Source organism: Sinohyriopsis cumingii, chromosome 2 (genome assembly GCF_028554795.1).
Source record: "Sinohyriopsis cumingii isolate HCF-2022 chromosome 2, ASM2855479v2, whole genome shotgun sequence".
NCBI lineage: Eukaryota > Metazoa > Mollusca > Bivalvia > Unionida > Unionidae > Sinohyriopsis > Sinohyriopsis cumingii.
In genome coordinates, this window is record NC_142962.1 from 102,326,677 (window position 1) to 102,354,456 (window position 27,780).

The following is a 27,780-nucleotide window of genomic DNA, read 5'->3' on the forward strand; positions in this document are numbered from 1 at the left end:
AAGAAAAAAAATTAGTTATAAACAGTGTGACGAAAAAATAAACGCGACTTTGATATCGATGCTGAAAGTATCATGAATCTGAAACAACAGCAAAATAATCATTGTGCGATCTGTAACACAGTAATATTGTGGCAGTATTCAAATAATAATCCAAGACAAATTATCGTAGATAGAATTAATAGTATTCTTGGTCATACACGCGAAAATGTGATGCTGACCTCTCTTGACAATAATTGTCGTCGGCGTACTAGTCCACAAAAGTGAATGCGGTGGTAATTTTGTGTCTTCTGGAATTACTTGTAATTGCTCGCGTACAAATCCACGTTGAGGAGCAGTTGAATCTAATCTGTAGATTGCAGGTCTACCCGTGGATCTTACCACGTTAGAAATTGTATGTGTCGTAATACTCCAAATAGGATCAGTCTCTCTATTTTACCACCTTCAAGTTCACCAGGTTCATATAAATATCTTACAGTAACATTACCTGGTACTGGTTGTTTTGAAAACTCATGTCGTTGTATTGGTATGTTTGTTTGTTTTTTGTAATCGCATTAATGGGTTTCATAGAAATCGCACTAGTAATCTTATTATTTAACGCAGCTATCACACTTGGTGATCTTGCAACCCATTCGCAAGATCTCATATCTTTCCGAATTATTTCCTTTGCATGTTGATATCCAGATAACCGCTCAGCAAGTGTTCGATTAAATCATTCAATAATTGCTTGATCTCGATGAATTGCAGTATACCCTCGTCTGATTTTGACGTTACGCTTTTTTCATCAAAGATGATACTACACCAAGAGATTCCTTACAAGGATCAACCTGTAGCAACTGTGGCAATCGCAAGGGTCCTTGTTGATAAATTCGTTCAGAAGCAGATACAACTTAAGCTGCTGTTTTAGTTGATAACGGCTATACTTCCTTGTATCTACTTGCAACGTCAATGACAGTCAACGCGTATTTGTACGTGATTGACGTCTACCAATTTTAATATTATCGTGTGGTAAAATCAAAATATCTGCTTGAAGAACTTCATTAGAAGTGCTGAAATCAAAATGTGCACCCTGAATTTTTTAGGTGGTGGTAGATTAATTTGCCGTATTGCATGTAGTGCTAACGAATTTGCAGCAGCAGAACGTGTACCGTTTGCTGCATCAAACGCTATCCATCCAATATCCTCTTGGGCTATACAAAATCGATTCTATTATTTTATAATTATCGGTTGATTAATTACCGGCTCCTAATACTAGTCTACCTTTCATCGCAGATCTTACCAATTAGCTGATGATTCTCTGAAAGATTTAGTTTTTATGGAATTTAACGAATGAATTAACTTCACGTCTGCAAGATGTCGCTGTTGCAGATCTTTAGGTCTAGATAGAATCTTTGGTTGAGAGACTGATATAATAATGATTTAATTACTCACACATTTATAGCAGCCAAGAGGGTACGACCACAAATAAGTGTCACGGTGGGTAAATTTTGAAAAACACGAACGACAAAGATAAAGTAACAAAATAAACTAACCCAGTTAGAGAAACTCTGTTTTAGTTAGAGGCTTCGGTTTAATGTTATTGACCTTTTATTTTCATTTTTCGTAAGAAGCTTTATTTTTCAGAAATGGACTTTCCAGCAAGTGGTCTGCTGCTTGGCGGCCAGTTTAACTATAAAAAAATTCACATACCTCATGTACGCGCTCACAGTCACTTTTTGCAGCTACAGGTGTCATTTGTTTATAAATGAGGACATTGTCGCGTCTCTGTTTATGTTTGTACTACAACATTTTTCCCAACCAAGACGCGTTCCGTCTTACATCATAGCGCGGGACAAAACCGGTTTAAACAATATACCCTGCTTGCTTGACTGTGCCTAAAATTATCAAAGTACGTTTTTACCGAATTTGCTGTTAAGCAATTTTCAAGGACTTTATACAATAATCTTCAACAGAATTTTTATGGACACAGCGCGAAATAAAGTGAATAAACTCCATTTCGAAGGAATGCGTAATCAATTTCTCCAAAATGACACATGAAGCTGGTTTAGATATCAAATTTCCATGAAAAATGTTTCATTTATGACTCTGTGTTGGGTTGCCTTATGTCGGGTTGTCACGTGGCGGTGTCATGACGCCATGACATAGTATAAGACATTTTAAATGACGTTATGATCCTATACACGCAGGAAGTGTTTGCAAGTAAGTCAAGTCATTGGTGTGATGGAATGAAATGAATTATTGATTTCTCTATCCTCTCTAGAAAAACAATGGCTGAGAATATACCGCATATACTTGCTGATAACTCACATCCAACTTCGAACTGGAGAGACACAGATCTTCCGTCGCATAATGCGCCGGCAGATCTGGGTCTGTGCAGTTTGTATTAATCATTAGTACAAACAATATAGACCCTGATCTGCCGGCGTTGTTGTTTGCTACTTAACTCTACTTATAAGTAAGTATATACGGTGATCAAAATTGAGAATACTACCAACACAAAGACAAATGATGTAACCCCATGAATATAATATATATGTTTGTCTCGGTGGTATGTACATTATCGGATTTCCGGTGTGATGATAGGTTGGTAGAATAGAATTTTCTTGCAATCAAATGTGAAACAAACATGAACTCGCACTATCTTCGATGTTCTCGTTCTCCATGGGAACTTTGAACTCCTTTTTGAAAAGGCGTTCCCAAAGGCGCACATAACCAGTTCATGACACCACAGGTGGTGCTTGAACACATCAGTTGATTATGAACTTTTTAACTTTTTAAATGAAATATTTTTCATGGAAATTTGATATCTAAACCAGTTTGATTTGTATGAATCTATATATAGGAATAAATAAGTACATTGAAAAGTATGACATTCTCTTTCATCTTATATTGCATGGTACCGGACTGGATTGGCAAGCCGTTATCAAGGGCAGGTAACTGAAACAATCATTGTCATACGATTGGTTAGTTAATAGAACCTCTGGCATTACAGTAACGTCATTGCCTTACTAGATAATCTGGAAACTTCTCCATAAGCTGCAATCGGATTAAAATCAAATCACCACTGTCATACGAGAAGATCTGACATCGACCGCGTAGGTGCCATGTTCTTGTGCCATATTCGCTAATTTTAACAGTCAATCAGATGAAGTCTTATATCTTCGCGTTTGGGAGACTGAGTAGTATATGCGAGGAGCACCAGTGTATGCCTATATATATGATTCACTGTCAAATTTCTTAAAGCTGCATTTCCATTGGCTAACTCAAAGATCACCAGAACATGACCCCTAAGCTGTCGCTGTCAGATCTTGACCCAGGACAGTAGAGATCCGATTATAATCAGATTGACATAAATTGTAGTGATTGGATGGAAGATCCACATCAGCATGATGTAAGATGGATTCAGAAATACACCAAATTTTTTAAACTTTTTTAAAGATGGCGGTTGATAGTTACCTGAGGACTCTGGAGTACCGGAAGGATCACACATTTGTCGCGAACGATTTTAGATTCAATTTACAAGTCTTAGAAATCGTTATAGAAAAACATTGGGGCTTTTGTTGTTGTGTTACAGTCTCTTCGCTTTCTTAGTTTTGTTGTTCCTTAACAAACTTCATAACAGTTCTACGGTACTAAATTATTGCATGATACATATATATGTATTATCAGGAACGTTTCACTTCCTTTCTTGGCATTCTCGATAAACCGTCAGAGCCCTCACTCAAGGCAGTTGTAGACATAAAGAGTGTGTTTGTCATGTCAGTTAATCGATTGTCTCTTTTACCGTATACTTCTTAAAAAATAGTGAGCCCAATACTGAGTAGAACCCAAACATATTAATAATGTTAGGCTTAAGCATCTCTCTATAGAAGTCATGTGGGATTTTGAGACCATTGCCAGTCATTGTTTAACAAATTGGATATCTTGATGAGGGTTATATCTGTTCTTAAAATGAAGATAAATCGTTTATTCCTGAATCATGTATGTTAAACATATATTGCTTAGAACTAAATAGTACTTACAGTATAAACAAACATAACGTTGGTGACTCATATCCACATTTTAAGTTATATGAGAATTGAAGTTCAAAATTTAAAGTTTATTTAAGTAATCAGTCCATCTTCTTAGGAAACTTTTACATGTTATTCATTCAATCACCTCTCTCTCTCTCTCTCTCTCCCTCTCTCTCCGTTAGACCGTTCCGATGGCCTAAGTGATTAGAGCGTCCGCCTCGGATGCGGGAGGTCGCGGGTTCGAACTCCGGCCTAGTCATAACAAAGTTATATTTTAAAAAATGGTACTAGTAGCTGCATTAGGAGGTTAGTGTTATGGCTGCTCGGCCTGGTAACAGGATAATGAGACTGGTGGGGGGGGGGGGGGCATGATGCTACGTGTCTACGGCATGATACCCCTGTGCTAGTCTACGTACACTCTCTCCGTGCCCGGCCCATTTAATTTTAAAAACGCGGCAAAAGTGTTCTTGAATTATACAGTTGTCGGAAAATCAAAACAATTTTCCGAAGCAATCTTCCTGGAAAGAGACAGAGGATTCTTTTAGTTTGTCATCCAAACTGAAGCTTGGCATGTCCATACGAAGACTAATATCCTTTCCTTCCCTGTGGAGATGCTCGTGTAAGACATGGGGAAAAATAGGTGGATGCGACTCGGAATTGAAGCAAGATAATGACTGAATGCTTTTTTATTTGATGCCATGACAACTCGTGTTTTGTTACATTATTAATTTTTCTATTAGCCGTTCCAGCAAGAAGTTACGGATATGATTTGTATGCACGAAAATCTTATCGGCTTTATGCGTCTATGCGTAATTTTGTAAAGTGTTAATTCCTTCGTGCTTTTATCTCTTAGGTCCTTTCAACATTCTACCAACCGATACGCTTAAAATTACACCCAACTGGCATTATTAATATATTAAAGAAACGCGTGCACAAGATTTGCTTTTAATTGCGTTGAAAATGGGACTTACAGATCGATTGATACGGTATAGTGAAGTTAGCAGTATGAAACGTGCGTGGCAGCACAAGTTTGAACATTTGAATGCTGGAAGGCCGAGTTTCAGCATCAACAACCAGCAGATTGCAGAAAACACCGTGTTCTGATTCGTTGAACCAGGATATAGGCTGATAGGTGGCAGAATGTGCATCCGTACAACATTAGTGTGCAGCATCGCGGTGTGCGTCCTTATCTCACAAGGTGAGTTACAACTATTTTAAATATCTGATTATATTTCACTAACACGTGAACGGCATACAATATTATCTTTGATCACATTTCTTTTACTCTCATGGTGATTTTTATCCAACTCGGTGTGTGTGATTTGGATTTTTAACGTAGCTTTAACAATATTTGAGTCATATCGCTACGATGTCTGCAGTGCGACAGTTTATAGTGATGTCTAGCACTGGGGCAGCAGCAGAGGGGGCGAATCCGACATTTTGTCCAATCGTTATTTTGCTTAATTATTACTTTCTGCACTCAGCGGATCCGGTGTAGTCAGCGCTGGTAAAAAAAAAACGACGACGTCGTTGGGGGGTCGACGCGTCGTCATTTGGTTTAATTAACATCTTCTGCGCGCCGATCCCCAGCGTCGTCAGCGTCCGGTAAGCACATCGACGACCGCGTCGATGTCATCGCCCCCTCTGCTGCTAAGTGGTTATTTACAATGAAAATTATTTACAACTAACCGAATATTTGGTCAAGTCCAATACGATATCGTGTCCGAGGATCATGTAAATTTATCGTTACGAATCCATGTGGGGTCGACTGAGCATGACTAAAAAAGTTTCGAAAACCATTAAAGTCCATGTCACCGCCGCACCATGTCTGCCAAATATTTCGTAGCGTGTGTGTATCAACGCCGTTGAATACAGCAAGAATATTACAGTTGTCTCTAATTACTTTTGGAATCTGAGTGTATCGTTGAGTGACATATATCACGTCGGTGTTTTTATGCCTGCCTCTGGAAAATATTCTAGCTGGGTTTTTTTGATTGTCTAACATAACATCATCGTACACGACTAGATTGTTAACGTCGCCATCAATATCATCAATACCCGGTGCATCATTGATATCTGTAATGAACTCGATGACATTTTTTTTAGCGATCGCTGATGCATTCTCGTTGAAATCTTTCAACACCTCGTAGCATCGTTGATCATCTACGCTAGGAGCAACCAAATACAACTTATCCCACTTCATCCATCTCATTATTAAATTGAGTAACAATTGCGTCTTGCCGGATCCAGATGGTCCGATGATAATCATCCGGATCGAGTTTGGTAACGCTGCAACATGCTTAACTGGTTCTCTTGTTTTAGTCGCCGAAAAATCAATTATATTCATATCTCTATACATAAATTATGGATCTATATTGTGTGAAGTGTAGAGTGCGTACTGGCACAAATGATATGACAACCGTTACGACAAGAAATAACAGATCGGCGCTTACTGGTAAGTGTGTACAATGCGGTACAAAGAAATTTAGATTTATTTCTATTAGACCCGGAGATGTTTTAAAAAAAAGCGAGGAGGTGACATCGCAGCCAAATTGGCAAAACTCCCCGGAACACCGTGGGCAAAGTATCCAGGAGAAAAACACCTCCCAGGATATAACTACTGTGGCCCCGGAACACGATTAGATATTAGACTCGATGATCAAAATCAGCCCAAACCCGGTGAGTATCCAATAAACGCTATCGATAAGGCGTGTCATGCTCATGATGTTGCTTACAAAAGTAGCGATCTGCAACAGCGTCATATCGCGGACGTAAAATTAATTCACGCGTTAAATGCTATTCCTGATAAATCCGTCAAAGAAAAATTGGCCTCATGGTTGGTAAAATCGGCTATGAAAGGTAAATTAATGATTGGAAGCGGAGCTTCTGGTGCTGGTAATTGAAAACGCTAGCGTTTATAATAACAACATGGAATCCATCTATTATTCTCCGAGAGGATACTGGAAGGGGAAGGCCGCAATTGGTAAGCTTGCAAGCGCTGCAAAGGTAACAAGGACCACTGCGGTTAATTGGTTATCCAAACAGGCTATATGGCAAATCTATCTACCACCGCCTAAACAAATCAACTTCTCGCGCTTTGATGTCAGCGTACCTAATGAAGTTCATCAGGCTGATATACTATTTCTGCCGCATGACAACGGTTACAAATACGCGCTAACCGTAGTTGATGTTGCGAGTCGATACAAACAAGCGGAGCCGTTAAAAACAAAGTCGGCAACTGAAGTAGCCGCTGCGTTTGAAAGAATTTATCGAAGAGGCCCTCTGCGCTGGCCAAATCTATTACAAGTTGATCCCGGTAGTGAATTTCGCGGTGCTGTTTTATCAACGCTGAAACATCATAGCGTCGCGATACGACGAGGTCATACTGCGCTACATCGTGATCAGGCAATTGTTGAACGATTCAATCGGACTCTCGCTGAACGGTTATTTGGATATCAATACGCGAAGGAATTTATCCAAGAAAAACGATCTCGTGAATGGGTTAAAAGGTTGCCAGGTGTAATTGCAGCGTTAAATAACGAGATTACCCGAGCAATCAACATTAAGCCCAGCGACGCGATTAAATACGAGTATATACCCGGAAAATCAAAAATAAATAGCGTTTCCAAGCCGATTCTCGGCAATGTCACTGTTAGATATCTATATGAACCAGGAGAGCTTGAAGGCGGTAAAAAAAGAGCTACTGATCCTATTTGGAGTGTTACCACACATAACATATCAACGATAACACGATCAACTGGTAGACCACCGATCTATAGACTGGATTCAACTGCTCCTCAGCGCGGATTTACACGCGAGCAACTACAAGTGATACCTAACGATACTCAATTACCCCCGCGTGGTCTTAACTAGCGCCGTTGCGTCTATTACACTCAAGACAGGTCAACCTCACATTGTTTTTGACATGACCGAGACTGTTATCGATCCTATCCACGGTAAATTGGCGAGTGTCTTTATCCGAATAACGCCAACTCATTATACAATTGCAACTCGCGCAGTGATTATTCTGTTGTTGTCGTAGCGAGATTATTAATTCGGCATCAATATCAAAACGCCGCTGTTTTTTTTTATCCTGTTGGCGGTAACCCGAGAGTTTTCTATCAATGACGCTTGCATCGATAATGTCGTTGTCGTTGGTGACTCCGTCAGTGACTCCGTCACCGGCTTCGTCAATAACAATTCTTCGAAGCTGATTTATTCTCCGTACTCGGGACACTGCAAGATAGACTAGATTTGACCATTCGATGCGATTATCAACCATCCAAACAATTGTGTCCGTGATGGTTAGTCCCTGCGAGGAATGTATTGTTGTTGCGTATCCTAGCGTCCACGGGGATTTATCAGCACGTAGCGCGTCCTCAACGACGCTGATATCAACGAGCACAATATCATTCAGCACGAGAATTTGTTTTTCTGTCCGGCCCGGGATTTCAACTTCAATGTTCTGCCGCCGTGTGTCCGCGGGTCTATAACATAACGGCACTGGACGCGTTGGAAACTTTTCCTTATGCAAAGTAAACAACCTCCGCTGAAGTGTGTCTCTGACTATCTTTCTACTCGCTACAATCAAATCGTTTGGTCTCCATGTTTCCCAGAATTCATTTAACGGCGTTTCCGGAATCACCTCGCGGATTATTTCACACTGAATTCTATCCGGCTGTAATCTGATTAATTTTTTAACCTCGCGCAGTTGTTCATCAAGTGCTCGGTAATCAGTATCGGTTTCTTCATAATAGTCCACAAAACCCCTTAACCAATCATGTGGACCCTCGCCGACAAATGGTGGTGGTTGGCCATGGTCGCCACACATGATCACCGCTGTATTCGCGCGCAGCAACCACTCAAGAAACATTTGTAAAGTATCTAACGAAACAGTACATATCTCATCCCAGATGATAATGTCGGGAATAAATTTTTCCCCCATTCGATCAGGAGTCCACTCACCGCCGCTGTATCGAAAAAAGCTGTGATAAGTAACGGCGTCAACATTTCGTTGTTTTATCTCTCGCGCTAGTCTATGGGTCGGTGTAAGCACGATTATACTTGCCCGCGTTCGAAATAATTCAATTGCCCGAGTCGTCTTTCCCGACCCGCCACAGCCGCTTAAATAAACCGTCTTGTGTCTACAAATTGGATCAGAACACGATGGTGCATTAGACCATTCTGATAAATTATTACCGCGTAGGTAATTGTTCTCAACGATGACATTTGCTGACGGGGAATAATCGCGTCGTATTTCTTCTTTAATTCTCCATGTACCCCAACTCTCGTCCGGACTAGTAAACTCGGTTACGTTTTTCTTATACTTTACGTCAATATAAAATGAATCAACGGCTACTCTAACCGCGGTATCGGGAAATCTATTTATCATCGAGAATAAATTGATAGCGGCATAACCCAGCATAGACGCCCTCAAATGTGGATACGCGGGGCTGTCTCCATCGCTGTAGGAAACAACTGTACCCAACTTTGTTCCATTGGACAAGAAAGCTGTTTTGCAGTTCACGTATCTATTTTTCGCCACTGCGTCCTTGATTACGAAATCATATTCTGCGTCATCTATAATCAGCCGTGAGCAATATCGTTTGTAATCGCAGTTTTTTCCACCTTGTGTAAACTTACCAATTATTCTTCTACCGAGATCTTTTGCCTCGTGGTTTCGTTGGTTGAATATCCTCCTGGACCATTCGATGATATATTCCTCGTCGGCATCAATGTGTTTTCTGGATTCATCAATTATGCTATCTAGACGCTCTGGTTCTGGTAACCAGACTTCAGTCTGCGCCCGGTATGATATAATCGCGTCACTGACAATCAACGAAACTAGCATGCTACAATCAATCATATACCGTAGCAGCGCTATTGGCAACCACTTCTTTTCAGCTATGTGTCTACCGATCCAAATATAGCAACAGCGATGGAGTCCTGCCGCGAATTCAAATGATACTATGCGAGCGAATCCCGTTAAATCAAAATCAGGCAGTGGTCCATTAATAGCAACACGAGTCATTTCATGTCTGGGGTGTCCAAATCGTTTGAAATACTCAGCGGCGGATCCATACCCGAGAAAACTCGCTGGATAACAGGCAACCATATCAACCGAGATCATAGCGTCGCGGTTGTATTCAGTGTTCCATAGTCCACCGTGATAGTATTCCAAACAACTGGATTGTACATCCGGTAGAAATTCTCTGCGCGTTGGTCTCCACGCATTTTTCCTTGCTGCAACATGAGCTACAACCGATGGAATCGTAAAACAATTTGTTAGCAGTTGTTCATCATGCTCCTCAAATTCTATGGCGGTTTTTTTCATCCTGTTGTGAAATGCTTCAGTGCGATATAATTCACCGTTTGGTCTTACAAACTGATCAAAGGTATCCGCATCGTTTTCAGCGCTGCGAAGTAACCACACTGATACAGGGTCGTTTTTACACAAGTAGGTAATAGCATCAAATAGTTTCCTCTCCGCGAGAAAACCGTCCTTGGAGAATTGTTCTCCCAGGAATTCTTCGGGGATATACTTTACTGTTCTATCCCGTGGAAATATTGTGATCACGGGCGTCCATGCGTGTTCGTTATGATCAATAATTTTGATTGGGGCTCCATTCGATTTATACTTCGATTCGTATAATACTTCACCGGTTATCGTTGTAACGGTTATTGGAAATCTCAGCGATGTTTCTAATCTCGCTATGTCGCTGATGGTCGCTCCACGCTCTTTTACGGTTAGTTCCCACTGGTTGATTTTGCTACGACGTAAATCAGTCAATTTGTTTCCTCGACACGCATTTGTAAAATGCTCTATTATTCGTTCTGCTACACAATTTATCCCAGTTGACTGTTTCATCGGTTTCAGTTTTCCGATATCAGGTTTCTTATTTAACGGGTATATTCCATAAACAACTGCTGTTTCAGGATACGCTCGTTCATAGTATGGTTTGTCAATTCCGGTTAACAACCCCGGCTTGGAGTCGCGGCTGACAATGACTGTTTTCTTGTCGCTGAGAACCGGTTCAAATTTATCACGTATGATCCAATCGCCTGATTTCACCCGGACAATGAATTTTACTCTGAAGAAATATCTTTTACCGTCAAGTTGTGATATTATCGTTGCTGCGCGGTTGTCGTTCATGGTAGCATCAACAATGCCATCAATTCGAAATGTTGACCAACTGTGAGATGCGCCATCACGCTTGAATTCATTGATACAATCGCGTATTTTATTCAACAGGGTTTTATCGTTTATTAACGCTTTTGGTGTGTCCTTGAGGACTCTATCGAGATTGAACTTAATATTTTTCCAGGGCTTAATTACTGCTAATCTCTCAAACTCATCCATATAATTAAAACAAGTATTTAAATGAAAGAATATAGTATAATGAATCACTGCAAATGGTTGATGATTGGGTCGACAACCCCGTGCAATAAATCATGTAGAGGTGAATTCTGCGGGTATCATTTACAAAGCGTTCGTAATGGTTCTCTTGGCCCTCTCCCGTGCTTGGTTTGCCACGTCGGTGTAAGAGGAAAATCACAGTTATGTATTAATTGTGGCGGAAAGCGATACAGAGAGTTAAAGCGTTATTACGATAAACGAATAAAAAACGCCGTCATTGACCCTACCGCAGACTTCGTCATCAAAACCCCCCAAGACTACGTTGAAAGATTCATAATTAAACCAAATAATAAATTAGACAAGTAGTATTATTATACAAATGGACCAAGAATTTCAGCCGCATCCTGTGCTCGTCAGTTACGAGGCATCTCGCGACGGCATTGTTAGAAACCGCAAACTGAAGAAGCCGGTTGGTACCGTGAATAATCGGGGGTATTTGCAATTTAGTGCTGGAAAGAAGACGTATTTTGTTCACAGGGTGGTATATGAAGCGTTTAACGGATTGATCAAAGATGGCCTCGTTATTGATCACATTAATTCTAATTGTCAAGATAACAGACTGTGTAATCTGCAAGCTATCTCTCAGAGCGAAAATATTAAAAAAGGCCAAACTGGTAAGTGTTCAAATCAAGCAAGAGGTGTCAAATCGTTTAATACATCAACGCACGAGGAAAAAACATTTCACTCCATGCATGCGGCAGGAAAATATTTCGACATTTGTAGGGCCTCAGTACGATTTGTTGCAGAACGAGTATATCAAACAGCGATCTCAAAAAGGACCGGACACAGAATTCGATTTTCATATGTAAATATCAGCGAGTGACGAAGTCACCGGCGCCTATGGCGCTGACAAGGCCACCGGCGCTGACAATAAATTGTCCGTTCCGGAAGAAAACAAAGTATGAACACCTCGGAATTGATACACGGGGTTTTCATTTTTTTTTATTTAAAAACAAGATGTTTTATAAGAATAATGAATATCGAAGACATCAATAATATATTAACTGAGATTTCAAAATTAAAAAATCAAGGAATTGAATTATCTGATGGTCTCGACAGTGAAAAAATATTATCCGATTATGAGATTATTAACGAACAGTCGAAACGGGGGCGTTTTACCCTGGCTCGCGAGTATTTTTTTATAAAACGATTACAACATACGATTAATGAGAACCTGTACCACAATGACGCAAATGCATTCATTGGACTATTTACTGCCGTTGAAATAATACGAAAAAAACTCGGACGTGTTTATGAACGACGCCGGGAGATTTCTAGTAAGATCAAAAACATTAGAAGGATTATAGACGAAAACTCCGGCGAGAAATTAGAAATTGCTTCGCAATTGCAATAATGGTAGGCGAATCACTTACTACTCGGCTAGCCAGAGAGCGGCTAGCGGCGCTTAAAAAGTTCATACCGTTACGAGACAGGGTCCGAGAACAACTTCAAACGCGGCAGCAACTACAAACCGATTTTACTGTTGGAAGCGAACAACTCTTTGCCCCGGTAACTAAGGCGACCAAAGATGTTACGGCGGCAACTGTACCCGTTCTTGGTGCGCTTGAAAAGATAGCGGCTCAGACCGAACAAACAAAAAGGTCTTTAGAAACACTTCCTGCAAAAATAGCGGCTGCTACAACACGGAGGCCACCACCACTCGCTATAACCGAACCACAAGAACCTTATGTTACAATGGCCGACGAGGAAGAACTAGGCGCTGCTGCGAAAGAACCAGAAGAAGAAATACCCGAAGAAACACCGGAAGAAGAAATACCGGAAGAAAAAGAGGGAAATATACCCCGTATTGTACTCAAGAAGAGCACAATAGATGAAATTAGAGGCTTCAGCAACAGGGAAGAATTAATTAATTTTGCTGCCAACAATTTTGCTAAGAGCATACGAGATAAGAAGCATATCAATAGCGGTTACGAGAAAAATATAAAGTCGTTAAAGGACTGGGCAAGAATAGTGTATTTAGCAAGTAAACATAAAGATGCATTACCACATCGTAGTAAATCCGATTACGATAAATTCCTCGAGAAAGTTAAGAGTAGAACACCAAAAAAAGGAAAAGGATACCCTGTTGGTAAAGAATCCTACGGCGTTACCTGCCCTAATAGTGTTCTCAGTGATATATCACGGCTGGAAGTACTAATTGGAGGAAAACGAGCCGGAAATAACTCTACGGAAATAATCAATGAGGCTGCTGATATTTGCAAGCGGTTATTTGCAGGCGGTATTATGGACATTAATGCATATCGAACGCTCATAGACGAACTCGTGGATGATTAATTGGAAAACTGGTGTTTTTAATAAGGATGATCATACACTACAACCATGATAAACCAGTACTCGTCTACGTGGTAAACTCGCGATTGCCTGTTTACCGCGCGTACTATGGAGATGGTCTCGGTAGCACCATTGCGGGGTTATTTACAAGAATGGCTCCAAAAGTAGCGCCGTTAGCCAAACAATTAGGAATGAAGGCTATTGATGTTATTCGTGATAAGGGTATTAGTGCCATTGGAGATGTTGCCGGAAAGGCGCTTTCTGCCGCGCGAGACAAACTAATGTCGTTGGTGAAATCCAGGAGAAAAAAACAGAAACCACCGGTAATGCCATCAACGACAGTGATGCCTGCAAATGTCAGTAAAGTAATAAATAACGCCGTGGAAGAAAAATTAGAGTCGTTGGCGACGACTTCGCCATCCGCCGATGCGGCAACCAACGCGCTCATGAACGCGATAGCGGGGAGTGGTTTAAATTCAAAGAATTTACGACGAAAAAATCGCAATTGAAAACATCAACATGATAAATAATAGAATGTTTGCGCGTACCGCTGATCCCGCGTTTGATATGGACGCCCCAGTACGCAGGGATGATTCTGTCCGTGATTATCAATATTATTCTTATTATGCAGCGCAACCTGACCTACGATCGCGAATTGAACTTCAAGTCCAAGATACCAGTAAATATTTTTTGCCGTGTGAAGCGTTTATCGAAATCGAGGGAGAACTCGTGACAAATGCTGCCGATAATGCGCCATACGCAGATGACCATCGTGTTCGAGTTGGCTTCGTCAACAACGGTATTATGGCGTTATTTGAGAGCGCCAGATATCTTATTGACGGGCGAGAAATTGAATCAATAGAACGCGAGGTTGATGTTGCAACGACGATAATTGGGTTGGCGAGATACTCGGATGATTATACAAGATCGGCGGGCCCATCTATAATGTTCGCAAAGGACACCACTAATAACGCTGACCATCTTCAGTACATCAACGTGCTGGTGGAAGGAGATACCGCAGTTGACCAGGTTGAAGCAACCAATCCAGATCGCAGAGCAAAACCAGGCGCTAATTTCAATATTATAAAAAGCACCAACAATGATTACAATCTAGGATTCGCAGCACGAGTAGGAATGTTGCAAGGACCACGCCGACAGTTTTCATGCGCGATTCCACTCCATCACATATTTGGATTCTGCAGAAATGTTAGAAAAGTCATCTATGGGGCTAAGCATACAATCGCGCTGACGCGAAGGGGCGATGATAACAATGCAATATGGCATGCTGCTGGCGTCGCTGCCGGTAAAGTCGTTTTAACTAAAATAGCATTGTGGATGCCGGTGCTGACTCCATCAGTTACCACGGAAGCACGATTGTTAGCATTTATGGAACAGGGAGGGAAATCGTTGTTGAGTTGGCTAGCGGTAACAACTGATGCTAAAGAGGATAACGTCGCCGATACGTTTACATGGCACCTGGCGTCAAAACAGGGTGTTTCAGCCCCGCGTCATATATTTGTTGCGTTACAGAATAGGGAACGATTGGGTAATCAAGAACGCAGCCATATGATATTTGATCAATTAGGAGTCAGGGATGTTTCGCTGAGAATAAACGGACAACAGGAACCATCCGAGGATATACAGCTTAATTACGGCGACAACCATATCGCACGTGTGTACCATCGATTGCTGTCGTATATGGGTCGTGATCAAAACGTCGACACTGGTTTGCAAATATCACAACTTGATTTTAAAAACCTGTATCCGATTTATTATTTTTCACTGGAACATCTTGATTTAACGAGACAATCCGTCGTTGATATACACTTCAGAGCTCGTATAGCCCCGGGTGGTGTTAATTATAGAGCGGTTGCTGTCATTCTCAGCGAAAAATCAATGCTGCTAGAAGGTGTTGGTGGACGAATGAGAATCGTTGATGCGCCAGTGGAAAACATGTAATTGAAAGCACAAAACGCGTTTACAATAAAATGTCGTATAGTGTCGTCAGTGTAGAGTTGACTGATGGTCAAGTCAAGAAATTACGATCAAAGTCGGCTAAACAATGCGGGACCACAATAACGCTGAAGCCGTCCCAGATGGCAGGTGGTAATCATAAGATATCGTTGACGGCGCGTCAAATAAAACATTTCAATGATGCGATGAAGAATAAAAAGGGTGTTCAAATAGATTTTTCAGCCGCAGCAATTAAAAACATGGAAAAGACCGGTGGGATATTTCCGCTGTTAGCTGCGATTCCAGCGTTGATTGCCGCGGCCGCACCAGCAGTGGCTAAGGCGGCGGCGTTAGGAGCCGTTGGTACCGCGGCGGGGATGGCATTGAAGAAGGCAACCGGGAAAGGCTACAAAAAAAAACGACCCGTGGCCGGAAAGGGTCTAAGACTACCGGGAACCCCGTATTCATGGTACTCGGGAAAGGGTCTAAGACTACCGGGAACCGTTTATTGACTCGGGAGTCTATGACTCCTGAGTCTATGACTCCCATGTCTAATTTTGATTTAATAGACGCCGCAAACGCGTTAGCGATAAAAAACTTCAGAGGTGTTTTTATGAGGGATCAATTACCGGCGGCCCCAAGGAATACTGAAACCGGTATAATTAACCTCGATGGGTCCTCCGGAGCGGGAACTCATTGGGTTGCATACGCGATTGATCCGCGTGCGATCGTCTATTTTGATTCATACGGGTTAGCCCCGCCGAAAGAGTTTATGCGGTATATCCGGGCGTGTTCAGCCCCGGCGTGTTCAGCCCGGGTTTTTTATTCCACGCTGCCAACACAGCAGTTAAGTGACCCACCGATATGCGGCCGTGAGGTATTGAACGTACTCGCGGCGATTTCATCATCGCGAAAACCACCTCATGTGGTTGTAAACGAATACACTAGTGGGGTTGTAGAAGCTCAACGGATTTTAGAGAATAACATTTACAATAATAATGATTGATATTTGGGGACGACCGGTTTCGGCGCTGAAAGAATCCACGGAAACGGCCGCCGCCGACATAAAAAAACTAATTGAGGATGAAATCGCTGATATGTTGAATCTAACAAGTGTTGACCCGGGCGAAATAGTTGTATTTCAAGACCGCCAGGGTAAATTGAAATCCGGTAATGTGTCACTGAATGACGTTTTAATACGACAGCGTAATGCCGCCGAGGACACTATCGCGCTGTATACCAGCGACGGACGACTCAAACCGGGTGAAGATATATCGATAATAAATGGAAAAATAAGTACACTTGGCGACAATTATATAACCATGTCGGATTCGTTAAAAAATTTGTATAATAAATTTAACATACAAGCAATTCAGTTCGAGGGGGTACAAGTATCTGTCGCCGGTATGCAATTCATTATCAATAGTTTTTTTGGAACCGCGATGATAGCCGAACCAAATCTTAAAACAATAACAAATGCTATTTTGGAGTTTACGGCGATGTCGGCCAATTTACCCCTGTTGCGAAAAAATGTTAACAGGATCGATGACAACTTTGATAAATTCTTTGGTAAAAAAAATACCAAGCCGGATGAGATTACAATAACTATAAATGATATCACTGCGTATGGACAGGAAATAAAAACAATCAAAACTGATGTTGCAACAAACAAAAAGAGTGTAGACGCGCATGAACGGGAAATAGAAATAATCGGCGCTAATGTTGCAACGATCATAAATAATGTAGACTCGCATGGACGGAAAATAGAAACAATCAAAACTGATGTTACAACGATCATAAATAATATGGACACGCATACACAGGAAATAGGAACAATCAAAACTGATATTGAAGCGAATAAAAAAAATATAGACGCGTATTGGCGGGGAATAGGATTAATCAAAACTGATGTTGCAGCGAACAAAAAAGGTATAGACGTTCATACATATGAAATAGGAACAATCAAACTTGATGTTGCAGCAAACAAAAAAAGTATGACCGAGAATACACGGGAAATAGAAACAATCAAAACTAATGTTGTAACGATCATAAATAATGTAGACGCGCATTGGCGGGAAGTAGGAATAATCAGAACTGATGTTGAAACGATTAAAGACGGACTACCGAGAGTAGCAGAGCAATTCGAAAAAATAAAAACCCCTCATGAGAACATCATCAACACAGTATACACAATTCGGCATGGATCATTCGATTGGACTCCTACACAGAATACAGTAAATATCACCGCAACTGTTAAGGGTATTTATCGACTGACACTGGTTTCAATGATGCAGTTTAATATATTATCGTCGAGTTCATCCGGGTTTAACAATACAATATCAACAATTATAGACAAGAACGCAACTGAACAGTTTACAATTTATGCCGTTGATGGAAATCTAACCCGGGCAAACATTACATGGTATGTGGAATTTGCAGCGAATCTAAGTAATTAAAAACACTAACTCTTTTAAAATAAAAATGACCACCAAGGAAGTTGAATCAGAGGTATCACCGACGTCACATCAATATCGATTCGATACCGCAAAAGAATTTTCCGCGAACTTGAAAACGCTTTCCGAACAATACCGTGTAAAAATAAAAAAATACCGTCGTAAAATAACCGCCATCGACGCGGTCGTGTACTCGGTGTCGGGTATAGTAGCTGGCGCCGGTGTTATTTTATCCACGGTGACCACGATAACCCCGATCGCTGTTCCAATCGCTGTCTCCGCAATGACAACAGTTGCTGGAGTTGCCAACGCAATCACTAGGAAGATATCATCGTGTTTTCAGAAAAAACTCAACGAGTATACAGTAAAACATCAAATAGTATCCGACGCATACTCGAAATTATCCGGGTTGATCTCGTTATCGATTGATAATTTGTTCGTATCCGATGTTGAATTCTCCACGATGGTCCAGTTATATAGCTCCGCGATGTCAAAAATCGAGGATTTTCAACTGGAAGCCGAAACCACCTGGTTGTTAAAATTAGACACTAAAGACAACGAATAATAATAATGTCGCTGAACCCCGAAGGGTCTCAATTACTTCAGCGGATCGCGGAGAACACCACTCCGGTACAAACAAGTATGATATCGATAACATCAACGAAACCCGAATTCAGTGTGAACTTCCCATCACCGGTTCCAGTAAAGGAAATAGCGCTGGCAAAATTGCGAGTATATCACAGTTGGCCTAATATCCGAGCGGACGCATTTAACGGACAACAACCTAATAACTCGCTGGTTTTTGCACGGACAAATAAACCCGATGGGACCCCAAACTGGGAGGAGGTTACAATACCAACTGGGTCATACCAAATAGAGCAAATCAATAAAGAATTTCAACGCAGGATAAAATCGATCACAGGAAAGGAATCAAAAATCGCTATTACGGTTCATGAACCGACGTTATCGTCGACGATTGAAATAAGCACACCGGGGTATATGGTTGATATTTATAACAGTTCAATAAGAACCATACTAGGATGGCCTGAGAATCCACCCGCGGACACCCCCCCATCAACTATCCTCAGACACGATAACGGAGATGGTGGTAGGCATATTGCTCCATACAACGTAAATATCGCATCAGTGATAGCGATCAATCTAGTGTGTGATGTTATCGAAGGGAGTTATCAGGTGGATACCAAGCAATCAAATCAAGCTCAACAGGGGTATATCCTTTATTCGTTTTCACCAACAGCCCCTCCGGGATTTTTAATCGTTGAGAGTCCGATTAATCCGGTCTATATGCGATGCCATGATCGGTTTTTAACGAGAATTAATTTTAGAATTACCGATCAGTCAAATAACCTAATTGATCTGCAAGAGGAGGAGTTAGTGATCACTCTGTTTGTAAGATCATAAAGACTTTCATTGTAAATAACCACTTAGCAGCAGAGGGGGCGATGACATCGACGCGGTCGTCGATGTGCTTACCGGACGCTGACGACGCTGGGGATCGGCGCGCAGAAGATGTTAATTAAACCAAATGACGACGCGTCGACCCCCCAACGACGTCGTCGTTTTTTTTTTACCAGCGCTGACTACACCGGATCCGCTGAGTGCAGAAAGTAATAATTAAGCAAAATAACGATTGGACAAAATGTCGGATTCGCCCCCTCTGCTGCTGGGGCATCATGCCGCAGACATGTAGCATGATGTTTCACCCGTTCACATTATCCTGACACCAGGCTGACCATTCCTAATACTAACCTCTTAATGCTGAGTGCCAAGCAAGGCAGCTGTTAGTACCAATTTTATAAGTCTTTGGTATGACTCGTCCGGGAACCGAACCCACGACCTCCGAGGCGGGCGCTCTAACCACTAGGCCACCGGAGCGGTCAGCAGTTATTTTAAAATAAAATATACATTAAGTTTTACTATATCAACGAAAATGAGCACGGTTGAAAATCCAATCCCTTACAAATGCTGATTTTTGGTATATTTATTTTTAACAGCAGAATGTAGACTTTTGTTAACTTCTGTTAGGAGTTTTTTCTTCAAGATTCTTTTTTTTTTCTTTTTACTTTCGGCTGACAACACGACGATACGTTACATGTGAATGTACAAATACATAGCTGTGGCATAACTTGGCAGACTCACAGACGTAACGTAACGTAGAAATATCAATATATGAGGTTTTGCATTTCTGGGAGATACACCCCACCGTCTCCAACTCAGATACTCGAAAATACGTACACACCTTATCAACCTAGCACATTGATAGTAGGCCCTACATCAGAAAGTTGTCTCGTTACGCACCTGTACAGGATTGATGTCTGGTATGTAAATTTCCTATCAAAGAAGTTGGTTGATTGGTGTAGTTGTTTGTGTGTGTGTGTGTGTGTGTGTGTTGTTGTTGATGTTATTAAATCCAACCTAAGTTCAACCTCCACAAATATAGTAACGTGGAGAAATGTTTGTTCTGAATTGATAAACAAATACTAGCATATTTTTTCATGCAAAGCATTGCCAGAGCCAGATATCTATTAGTTTACATTCATCATACTTATATTTCGATCCCTCTGCGTCTTGCGCGCCACACCGAATCTCCTAAATTATTGCATTCGCCTGCTGATCTATGATTGAGTTTTGAAATTTTATGTCTTAAGTTGTTTTGTATTTTTTTAATATCGGAATTTCACATGCCACTTGAATGCTACAGGTGTAACGATTTATCGCGAGATTTTCCGTGACGATATACTTCATCGATATATGCACAACTGCCAAAATATCCTCTACATATCGCAATATGCGTATGACAGTACATCGATGCAGCGCCGCTTTAAGGCGATGTATCACGATATACATGCCTTAAAGTTCAGGAAAGAAGTAAAATTAAAAAGCTGTATGTATCTGCAATAATCGTATCTAAGAATACAGCTCTGTTCTTTATTTGTGTCTTTAACATTAATTATCAGACTGGTCCGACTATTTAGCAATATAAACTTCCAGTCTCAGTGATATAACATCAGAATCACTTTTAGTTCGATATATTTGTGTACAAGGGTGATGAAAACACACATTGAACATTTCTAATTTTAATTTGTTTTAAAGCACAGGTTTAGGTATTATATATAATTTCTGGATTGAAAAGTAATTTTTTTATATATCTCATAATGCTTTGCTAAGATCACACGTGTAGACAAAATCTTGAAGGTAAGCCACTCAGCTGTTTTTAAGACTTGCGTTTGGAAATAATTTTGGGGTGCAGGGGACAAATAATGACATATATATTGCGCAGTCAGTCAAAAAAAAGTTATATGCAGAGTCTACAAAAGAGTAGGCCAAAATAAGAGTTTTTGTCAAATATGTGATATATATATATATATATATATATATATATATATATATATATATATATATATATATATCGTAGGAAGAGATTTGCCATAGCATTATCCGCCGGAAAAATAGGGTGTACGCTATTCGGTTTTAAGCAAACAGAATAGACTTTAATCTGCCAGCAAAGTCTTTGATTTTCATTCTAAATATGATTTCAATAGAACAGTATTGATCCCCATTTCCAGGTATATTATGTGACAGCTGATTTTAGTTGACGTTGTTCACAGTGTAGATCCCCATTTCTAGACAAATCATGTAACAATAGATATTAGTTTTCGCTCTTCGCATTAGCCTTTGCGTACGAATTATGCATGTACAAGTACGGTATTGTTTGCTGTCTGTGGATTATTTTCTAGTGCTACTCAGCCACCGTCTATTGCTCTTCGGATAATAAAATATTGATACAGTATAATAAATTCTTATTTTGTGCAAAACAAATTCCCCTGCGCACCCTGACCGGCAGCAGTGTGTCATTTTAAAGTGTTTACCCCAGAGCTGTTATCATGTTCTTCATTATAAATTTATTTAATTGTCTTAACAGAGGAGATATAAAGCTGCTCCCTTGATAAATAGCACGAAACACAAATCCGTGCACAGATTTTAATAACAAATATCTAGTGGTCTGTAATTAGGGATTAACTTTTTATTTAAAAAAAAAATGAGTGTCATATGTATCTCTGAGCGGAATAGGCTTCTTTTTTAAAATAATTAATACTCGTCATTATCAAGAACTGGTAAAGCTGATTAAAGGCTAGACCTATGTCAATTCGTTGTCCGAAAATGAGCCAGTGGAAAGACGTGCCTTTTCTTGTCATTTCATAGACCCATTGTCAGATATGACACCATTAGTAGCAAAATTATCTTGTCTTTTCTATTGAAAAGTGGAGAATGCGCTTTCTAGCTCATTATGCTCTCGCTTTAGGCTAAAAAGTCGAGATTAGGTAATACCGTCCGATCGTCATCGTTGCGTCAGTGCGTTTGTACGCGAGTGTGTAATATCTCGCAACTCCTACATGGTTTAAGATAAAGACTTTGAACTTTAAGATGCTACAACGGTTACACTTATAAACGGTTTAGTTTAGTTTCCTGCCTGTAAACGTCTACACTTGTAAAGGGTTAGTTCATTTTCTTGCCTGCAAACGTAGTTTCCTATGTGTAAACGTGTACATTTATAACAATTTTCTTTAAACTGCTGTACTCACCTTTTGGTTAATAAAAAATCCCAACACAAACACCTAAAATTCTGTGCAACTAGTTTCGTATTTAGTTTATGCATCTTCAGACACGAAATGTTTTGAAAGAAACGGATTACGTCTTTTTATTTTAAAAAAATTACGTCATTACGCAACATTTTAAATCATATGCATAGTCATAACAATTATATATATATATATATATATATATATATATATATATATATATATATATATATATATATATATATATATATATATATATATATATATAATGTGTAACACTCTTGCATTATCCTACATATATAATTGATTATGCGCTGAACAAAGCCCGTAATCTTACTGAACATGATGCTTTAAGCACAGCAGAATGTAAAATAGAGAAACGTATAATTCTTTTCACAATACAATATAATACTTTATTACCTAATATACGCCTTATAATTAACAAATATTGGAGTCTCTTAAATTTATCAAATAAAACCAGCGTAAGTTACTTTACAAAAATAAACCAATTCTTGCTTATAGAAGACCCAAGAATTTGCAAGATTTTCTAATTAGGACTAAATAGACAGAAAATAAAAAAGACAATTTTCGTCATCGAAATGTAACAGACACCGGTGCTCTCAATGTGCAAAATAAGAGAAAGTACTTTTTCAGTAGCGCTAATATAAAAGAGGTATTTTCTCTACATTATAACACTAATTGCATATCAACTGATGTGATTTATTTGATAACCTGTAAAAATTGTAGCATGCAAAATGTTGGACAAACATTTCAACAAGTTTCTAAAAGAATGAATAATCACCGTTTTCATATATAAAAAAATTATAGAGATCTTCAATTTTCTTCTTATATTTCAACCCACTTTAAAACCAGTAATCACTCTCTACTCGATTTTTATTTCATGCCAATAGAAGTTGTGCATGGTGACATGACTAGATTCATAAAAGAAACTTACTGGATTCATAAGTTAAATACTTTGTATCTTAATGGCCTTAATACCAATGCACTATGTAAAAATTGTATTAAAAAAATTGTATTGATAAATTGCATATCCTTTAGAGCAATATAATTATATGTATGGCTGTCTCTATTTTATTTTATTATTTTATTTATACATCTTTAAGAAACATGCTCGTCAACAAAATCATTAAACATTTTGTATGAAATAAATATCCTTTTAAGTTTTGTAACTACTTTATTTCTTAGTCATTGTGATTTATACAAGATTATCCTACGCGCATATCCAGACAGTATCCCCGGTTGCATTATCAATTTATCACTAATGACATAAAATATACCGCCTGTTTATTTTTCAAAGGGGAAGGGCGGGCTGTTATTTTCTTTTCACGTTAGAATTTTTATCTTTCATGTGAAGTTCTTTTTTAAAAAAAAAACTATTATAATGAATATAATAAGATCGTTTTTATAAATTAGAGCAAGAATGGTCTGTTCAAGATTTTTGGGGTAAGGATATTTCCTTCAAAAAATCCCAGGCACCTTACCCCCATTTGCCGAAAATGAAATTATCAGTCCTTAATGAACTGGAAACAATACTACGACGATCTCCATGGATATTTTATTGAAATTTCCAGATATATTAGAAGCATCAGACAAAAAGATGTACAACAACTTGAAATAATCGCAGTCTGATCGAGGTACAGCATATACAGAATAGCTCTCAGCTCTTCAATAAGTCGAAGCTACTCAGTAAGTCAAACGGGTATATAAAAGGAAGGGCTGAATTTATAGTTGTTTCAATAAATGGCATCAGTTCATTTGAAAATGGCGTACATGTTAGGAAATTTTGGTAAAAGTTGCAGCCTTCGATATGACTGGGGATGTATATAAATGTGCTTAATGGTTTTAGGATGTTGATATGGTAACTGAGGATGGGGCTTGGGGATGGGGTGGGGTTTTGCATAAATTACAAATAGCTCGCAATTTCTGAGACCGTTATGTTGGAGAATTGGGCGTGTGTGATGACCGACTACAAACCGTCAATATTTGTCAGGAAGTGTGTTAGAACGAGGCCCACAGGGGCGAACAGTTGTGGCCACAATGTCACAACTTGGAAATCATAGAGATTTTGACCGTATAAGACCCGGGATATTAGAGGACCCGTCATATACCAGTACTATGGAACCATATAATACCAGGCTTACTCAGCACGAATAAACGCATACTCACTTAGAACTGGGAACTTCTACTTGCACATACTGTGACGTTAGTTCTGGGTCTTCGCCGTTCGTGGGCGGTGACTTTTATTCGACTAAAGACGGTATTTTTTATTAGAGGAGTCATAGATCATTTATTTGTTAGCTTCAAATGTCGGTTTTGACACGAGAAAAGATTTTTAGTTATAGCCGAAGCCGTTTATGATTGTTTTTCTTCAATAATTATCAAGATTTTTTTTCTCGCAATCATTATGGCAGAAGCAGAGGGAGGCCTGTGTACATATATGTTGTCTCGCAAACTACACGTGCAACCAGACAAAGTGTTATATCCATCGTTGCCTATTCCTATAAGATTAGTCTGTTCTTTTGAGTTTTCCCTAACAGCATCAGAAAGAACGCGTAACACGCCCATGCCGAACACGTGTAAAGCAGTAACTGTAATCAGTTGAATTATTTTATAATTTACGTTATGAAAGAAGATAATGGTACTGTGCACATACCATTTGCGGAGGCTTGATTTATCGTGCAAATTAATCAAAACTATTGGAAAGCGGCTTTAATTACACTATTTGTGATTAATGCAACATACCTATAACGTGTAAAGTATCTCATTATATCTTGAAATTTATCAGCAAGATACCTTTTAACAATGTAAGAATATTCCCCCATCAGTACTTGTCGCTAATTTGAAATCAATAAACCTTAATAAACATTTGCCTCCGTAATCTGTTGGCGATATTAGCTAATAAAAAGGGTATTAATTGAAAAGAGTAGGACATGCAAGAACCAGATGATGAAGTTTCAACGGTAACAACAAAATGACAATATTGGGTTATTAACGAAGATACATTACCATTATCGTTCCAGTTATTCCAGTTTATACACCACACACTAGCTGGTGGTAAGAAAATATGTTTAACAACCATTTAAACCATTTTCGCTAGCCAATGTGCCGATATGTTAACCCTATCTACACCTTGGCGGATCAAGCAGATATTTTCGTGCTTCGGGTCTGTGAATTGTATTGGATGCGGCGGCAAGCCACCGCATCTAACCAAAATTAAGCAGTTCAAATCTGAAGACTGTTCTGACATGAAGGAGATAAGGGAAGCACACAATTTGAATGGACTAATAAATAAACAACTTTTCAATTGCCAGTCCATGTTTGTATCAAATGGATGTCGCTAGGACGAAGCACTAAAATATCTACTAGATTCAACAAGGTGTAGATAGGGTTAATATCACGGAACCTTGGCCAGCGAAGATGCAGCTAAACTATCAGTCAGAGAGGGCAACGAAATGTTTTGGAACTTACTGTTTGAAAAATAAAACAATCCAGTCAGCATTGAAGAGAAGATTATCGTAGATACAATGTACACAGATTGCTGAACGCATTTATGCGAACATATAAACCCATATATGCCGTGTAATGGGCAGACAAATCGTAGACTACTCTATTCATTCTACTTATCACTATAAGCAAACAACGCAAACATAAAGCTGCTGGCCCATCATGCATTATGCATTTCAGACCTGGGTCTGCCCTGCTTAATGTTTTATTGCGCTTTATGTACGCATACAGATGGCATTCGAAGGTGTTTCCTACCCGTTATGAATAAATTTGTGAAATAAATGCCTTTAGACAGACTATTTATGGCGAAGATGTCCGGTTATCGAAAGTCTAATTGGTGCAAACAGCTATCATTACGGTGCCACAAATAAATCACTCACGCTTGTTTGGTTACTTAGGGTGGGGTGGGGGTGGGGTGATAATTCTAATTTTAAACGGAAAACGATTTCTCTTACAACAATTGGTACATACATTGAGCCTATGTTTACTTTTAATGATTTAAACTGTGCTATGTATATTTAATTTTGATTGTTTGTTGGGTTATTTTATTCATTATATGCTATGAATAATTGTCTTTTGGACTTGACCTTGCCTAAAATCAAGTTTATTTTCCACATGACCTGAATCATTGATTTTTGTTTTGTAAACAACATGTTTATCTCACCGCTCCGGTGGCCTAGTAGTTAGAGCATCCAGCCTTGGATGCGGGAGGTCGTGGTTTCGATCCCCGGCCGAGTCATACCAAAGACTTATAAAAATGGTACTAACAGCTGCCTCACTAGGCGCTCAGCATTAAGAGGTTAGTGTTAGGACTGGTCGGCCTGGCGTCAGGATAATGAGACTGGGTGGGACATTATGCTATATGTCTGCGACATGATGCCCCAGTGCTATACATCACTATAAACTGCCACACTGCAGACATCGTAGCGATATGGCTGAAAAATTGTTAAGCTACGTTAAAAATCCAAATCACGCACACTTAATCTGAGTCCAGAACATTGGAAATTCCGAGTCTAACTGTATTTTACCACATTTTTTGTTAAACGTTTAGTAATAGACCTTCTAATTATAACTTATATTTTATCTTGTAATCATTTGAAACCTTCCAGAATGACATTTTCCATTAAGAAATAGTTTGGGGATTTTTATGTATAGAAAATGCTAATTGTGATATGGGGTCAGTTAGAGGACTATATAACCTTGTTAGCTAGAAGTTATTCGTTCATGCTGTAAGATCTGAGCAAAGTCAGTTGTATCATTGTTGTGTCCAGTGTTTTATTTGGGCTGGAATTTATCATTCAAATTATTTAATTCAAGATATTCTTATCGCAAATACAAAGTGCTCAAAAATAACATTCTTAGAAATAAAGATTTGGATTTATAGTGAAATTCAAATAAGGATATATTCATGCATCATATAATTGTGTTCAACAAAAGATTATTGGCAAATCACGACACAGGCCATCATAGGCACATCAACACTTCCAGCGTTGGATTTATTGTGGAATACCACTAAAGTTTATTCAGAA

General features: G+C 39.5%; 1 protein-coding gene across 2 annotated transcripts in view; it reads left to right on the forward strand.

The window, feature by feature from the left end:
- Window positions 1–5,048: 5,048 nt before the first annotated feature.
- Window positions 5,049–27,780, forward strand: part of LOC149805501 (uncharacterized) — a 115,263-nt gene continuing 92,531 nt past the window's right edge. For both annotated transcript variants that reach the window (XM_089950098.1, XM_089950099.1), the window contains exon 1: window positions 5,049–5,208. In XM_089950098.1, the coding sequence (XP_089806224.1) occupies window positions 5,151–5,208 (58 nt within the window). In that variant the 5' untranslated portion in view covers window positions 5,049–5,150. The remainder of the gene's footprint in view (window positions 5,209–27,780) is intronic.